This window comes from Varanus komodoensis, unplaced genomic scaffold, assembly GCF_004798865.1.
Source record: "Varanus komodoensis strain SLA01 unplaced genomic scaffold, ASM479886v1 scaffold91, whole genome shotgun sequence".
Lineage (NCBI taxonomy): Eukaryota > Metazoa > Chordata > Lepidosauria > Squamata > Varanidae > Varanus > Varanus komodoensis.
The window spans coordinates 1,405,245-1,409,707 of record NW_025336610.1 but is presented as its reverse complement, the minus strand read 5'-3'; the positions used below and the strand labels follow the sequence as shown (position 1 = coordinate 1,409,707).

General features: G+C 60.9%; 2 protein-coding genes across 3 annotated transcripts in view; both read left to right on the top strand.

Annotated features, from left to right (window-relative positions):
• ARRB1 (arrestin beta 1) overlaps window positions 1-4,463 on the top strand; it is a 55,121-nt gene that overhangs the window by 27,455 nt on the left and 23,203 nt on the right. The gene's annotated exons all lie outside the window — the stretch shown is intronic.
• Window positions 2,615-4,379, top strand: LOC123017295 (leukocyte cysteine proteinase inhibitor 1-like). 2 transcript variants are annotated; one of them, XM_044418555.1, is made up of 3 exons: window positions 2,615-2,898; window positions 3,197-3,247; window positions 4,171-4,379. In XM_044418555.1, exons 1-3 carry the CDS (start codon window positions 2,824-2,826, stop codon window positions 4,297-4,299), a joined length of 255 nt encoding a protein of 84 aa, XP_044274490.1. In that variant the 5' UTR covers window positions 2,615-2,823; the 3' UTR covers window positions 4,300-4,379. The 2 variants fall into 2 exon arrangements, with proteins under 2 accessions (XP_044274490.1, XP_044274489.1); XM_044418554.1 differs by having other exon boundaries at window positions 2,630-2,898; window positions 3,146-3,247.

Genomic DNA, 4,463 nt, shown 5'->3' with positions numbered 1-4,463 from the left:
CCCCCCCCCGCCATGGGCCGGACATGCACATGGTGGGCATGTCATGAATGGAGCCGGGGGTCAGACTAGATGGCCCGGGAGCCCCTTCTGACTTGCTCAGTTCCTATGTTTTGATGAGGATGATGATGCAGAAGGGCAAATGCCTGCCCCTCCATTCAGCCAGTGCAGGCACGTGTGTGTGTGGGGGGCGGGGGGTTGTTTGGATGCTAGGAGCCTGCATTCAGATCCCCGTCGAGCTGGCCAGAGCTGTGGAAAAGCAAAAGCGCCCCCCCAGTTCGCACTCGATGGGGGGGGGGCAAAGCAGGTGAAGAAATAGGGTGCCCTCGTGCCTCCCCACCTCCCCTTGTGCCACACGTTCCCCCTGCCCCCCAGCGGGACAGAGAGCAGCAGCCAGGAAGACGGTGGCCCCAGCCCGGAGCTGACAGAGCCCAGCCGGCCACCAGCCTCCCCTCTGGGCTCCTCCGTGGCGCTCAGGGATCGCTGACCCTGACTCTCCACACCAGGGCTTGGCGAGGGGAAAACGCGGAGGTACCGCCTGAGCTAAAGCTGCCTTGAGCCCTCCCTCCCTTCCTTCCTCCTCCCTTCCTTTTATTCATAGCCTGCTTTTCTACCACCACAACAACAAGCAATCGCTCCAAATGGGCAGCGAAGGCCTCAGTGGGCTTTACAAGACCGCTGTCCTTCTCTAGCTTGCTCAGATCGGTGTAATTTTTTCCGGTGCAGTTTTCCTACCGATCCCGTGCACAGACTACCTCCTCTCCCCAAATTATGACTCCCGGACTCCGCTCACAACTTCCCCTCCACGGCCAGAATTCTGACCAGGGACCCCCACCAGGCCTGCTGAACTTCCGTCACGATTCAAAAAACGATTCAAGCATTATTCCCAGGAAATGTGCAAGCCCAAAAGATCCTTTTTGTATATCTTTTGTATATACAAAGTTCCTTTGTATATACTGGGCAAATATTTTCAGAGCATCATCTCTTTGGTCCCAAAATATTACTTTTCCACCATGAATTTATTTGGGAAGGATGACATTTTCTATTAAGGAAGGCGGCCTTGGCTTTTCAGGTCTTGCGCTCTGCCTCTGGGCCTCCTTGCCAGCCTGGACTCATTGCTGCTCTTCACGGCTCAGGTGGCATTTTCCGCCACGGCCACTTCTGGAACCCTCTTACCTGGGTTCTCAGTTCAAGGGGGTGGCTTTCGGCACCTGAGCTATTCTGGTTAGAAGAGACACGTGGTCACCATCTCACATCGCTGACCGTTGGATCCGCTCTTGCACGCTGAGCTGGCCCTCTGGGAAAATCCAGACTTCAGAATTGGCAAGGAAACAGTCTTGTGGCAGATGGGCAAACAGATGCTTGCTTTGGATCAGTTGGTGGTGGAGCGATTCTGGGCCCTTTTCTGATTTGTGCACTAAATACCATTTTGAGTGTTGACTTTACCTCTTCAGACTCTCCTCCATTGTTGCAGATTCTTGCTGATGCTGATATTTTATATTAACCCAGGAGCCATGTTTATGCATTATCAGAGAAGGAATATCACAGAATCCTAGAACAGTAGAGCTGGAAGGGGCCAGAAGGCCATCGAGTCCAATCCCTGCAGTGGCAGGACACCAAGCCACCCCACCCCACTCAGGGGGCTGCCCAGTTCCTCTTTGACTGCCTCTAGTGTGGGAGAGCCCCCAGCGTCCCCATGCAATGGGTTCCACTGTGGTACCGCTCTGGCAGTGAGGAAATTCTTCCCCGTGTCCAGCCTGAATCTGGTCTCTTTGAACTTAAGTCCGTTGTTCAGTGTCCGGCACTCTGGAAGGGACGAGAGGAGTCCTTGCCCTTCCTCTCCGGCAGCCTTGCAGGGGCTTGTAGGGGGCTCTCCTACCCGTCCCCCCAGCCTTCTCTTCCGGGGGCTGAGCATGCCCAGTTCTCTCCGTCTTTCACAGGGCTTCGCCTCCAGGCCCTGAACCATCCCCGCCGCCCTCCTCTGCACCCTTCCGGCTTTCCTGCGTCCTTCCAGAACTAGGAGCCCAGAAGTGGACACGGGACTCCAGCTGAGGCCTGGCAGTGCTGAGCAGCGGGGGACTGGCCCTTCACGTGCTTCGGAGGGGATGCTTCGGTGACATCCTGGGGCTAACGCAGCAAAAGGGTGGGGGCAGGAGTGCCCCCGATCCCCGTGTGGGGCCCAATTTGTGCTCTGAACTGTGGCTGACCCGGCCACGCTCAGGAGGCCACGCGCAAGAGAGGAAAGCCCAGCGCTGCGCACGAGCTCAACGCCTTTCCCGTGCAGCGCAGCGCTTTGCGAGTCTCGGAGCGGTGGCAGCTGTCCAGCTTCAAACAAAACACGTGGTCTAAATTTCTCAGCAGCCGCGACCGTCGCATTTGATAGGAGAGTCAGGCTGCGAGATTTAATGAGGAAGGAACTCTCTGGTGAGTGAGGACCTCCCAGGAAAAGCACTCCGCTGTGTGACAAAGCTCAATAAGGGACATCTTTAGAACTCTATAAACTTTAAAATAAATATATGCACCATGCTGAAAAGGGGAACAGGGGAAAACCACCCACTCTTTCACTTTTGGTTCCCTTTCCCTGTCCCTCCGCTTGGCTTTGAGGGGTGCGGGAGGAGCCTGGGCGTCATTTCGAGCACAGCCGGGAAGCCCCTGGTGTGGCTCTTGCGGAACAGAAATGCGCAATCCAATCGCGAGTTCTCCCTCACATGACACGCTCCTCGCCGGATAAAATAAAACCGGCCCCTGCCTGGCCACTTCACCCCACATTCAAAGGAGAAGGGGCCGTGCGCGACTGGACCAGACCAGACCAGACCAGCTGCAGCCATGGCAGAAAGGATGGTGGGAGGACTATCGGACCCGGCTCCGGCCACTCCCGAGGTTCAGGAAATCGCAAACAAGGTGAGCGCTGCCCCCGGGCCAGCCCGCCACAGCCGTGGGGAGCGGTTCTCGGCCCATGCCGAGAGGCCCCCCCGCCCAGCTGCTCTGCCTGCCCGGCTGCCAGCGAGACTCCGCTCTCCTGCAGGGTTCCCAAGAGCTGGAGGGAAGGCCAGGCAAAGGGCGTGGGCTTCCCCCAGGCCCCAGGGGCATAGGAAAGCGCTCGGTCCTGCTCCGTGCAGGGGAATGACCAGCCTCCTTCCCGCCTCAGGTGAAGGGCCAGCTGGAGCAGGTAACGAACACCAGCTACTCCATTTTCCAGGCGATTTCGTACAGCACACAGGTGGTTTCTGGGACAAACTACGTCATCAAGGTCAGTGCCGGGGGTTCCGGCCAGCAAGCAGGGCGGTGGGGGGGACCAGATTGCTCCCACCCTGGGACTGTGCTGCCGTCTCCTCCCGTGCCCACGGAGGGCCCGGGGCCCGGCCTGGCAAGCTCAGGCCCTCGGGAGTCTCCCGGCAAGAGCGAGGGCTTCCCCGGCCCGGCTGGGATGGCACGCCTCCTCTCTGCCCTGCCCCTTCCCTCCGGGGGGGCTCCACTTGCCAGCGGGCTTCCCTCCGGCTTGCCTTTAGCCGCCCTCGCTGGCCGCAGGATGGGCCAGCCGGTGGGCACCGGGCAAGCGGGCGGTGGGTCAGGGTCCAGCGTCTCGGGAGTGGCTCCCTCCAGCCCCGGGAGGCGATCGCAGTGGGAGCGCAGAGGGGCTCACCCGATTCTGGGGGGAGGCCAAACGGGCAAGCGGACCGAGAAGACTCCCGGGCAGAGCGAGGGGGCCAGCCCTTCTCAGGAAAAGAGGGAGGCATGTCGGGGCAGGCGGGTGGGGGGAGGCGATGGAGAAAGCCCCCTTGGCCCTGTAAGGAGGTGCCAAGCAAAGCGGCCGGCCAGCTGCAGGGGCCGCCGTTCCTGCCGTCCAGCCCTCAGCCAGCAGGAGGCGCCCTGAGCGGGAGGCAGAGTCCTTCCCCAAGGATGCTCCGGCTCGGACCGGCTCCTCGCACGGGCAGGTGCTTCGCAGGGAAAGCGCTGCCCCCGTGTCCTTGCAGCCGGCCATGTGCAACGCAAGCCATCCGTACTCCCGAGGTTTCTTCTGCGAGTGCTGCAGAAGAGAGCAGGTCCGGGAGCCGCGGGCCGCCCATTCAGGGGCCCACTCGGCCGCTGCTCTCAGGCCGGTGAGCCCCGCCTGGAATCCGCCGAGCACCGCTCTGCCCCGTGACGGCCTTCTCCGTGGGGTCCCCCTCGCAGGTCCAGCACGGCGACGCCGCGACCGACTACGTCCACTTGTGGGTCTTCCAGGCCCTGCCGTGCTACGGCGGGGGACTCAAGCTCTCCAGATACCAGCTGGGCAAGACCAGAGACGACCCCATCCCCTAGCCCCGAGGGCAGCCCTGCGGGGAGGAGCCGCGTGCAGGAAGGAGCTGCGTGGATGCAATAAAAGTGTCACGCTGAGCCCACCCCAGGCCTCTCTGTGCTTTTTTGCCCCCCATCCGTGTTCCCAGAGCGCCTCCCCCTCCCTCTGGCAAAGAGGCTTGGCTTGG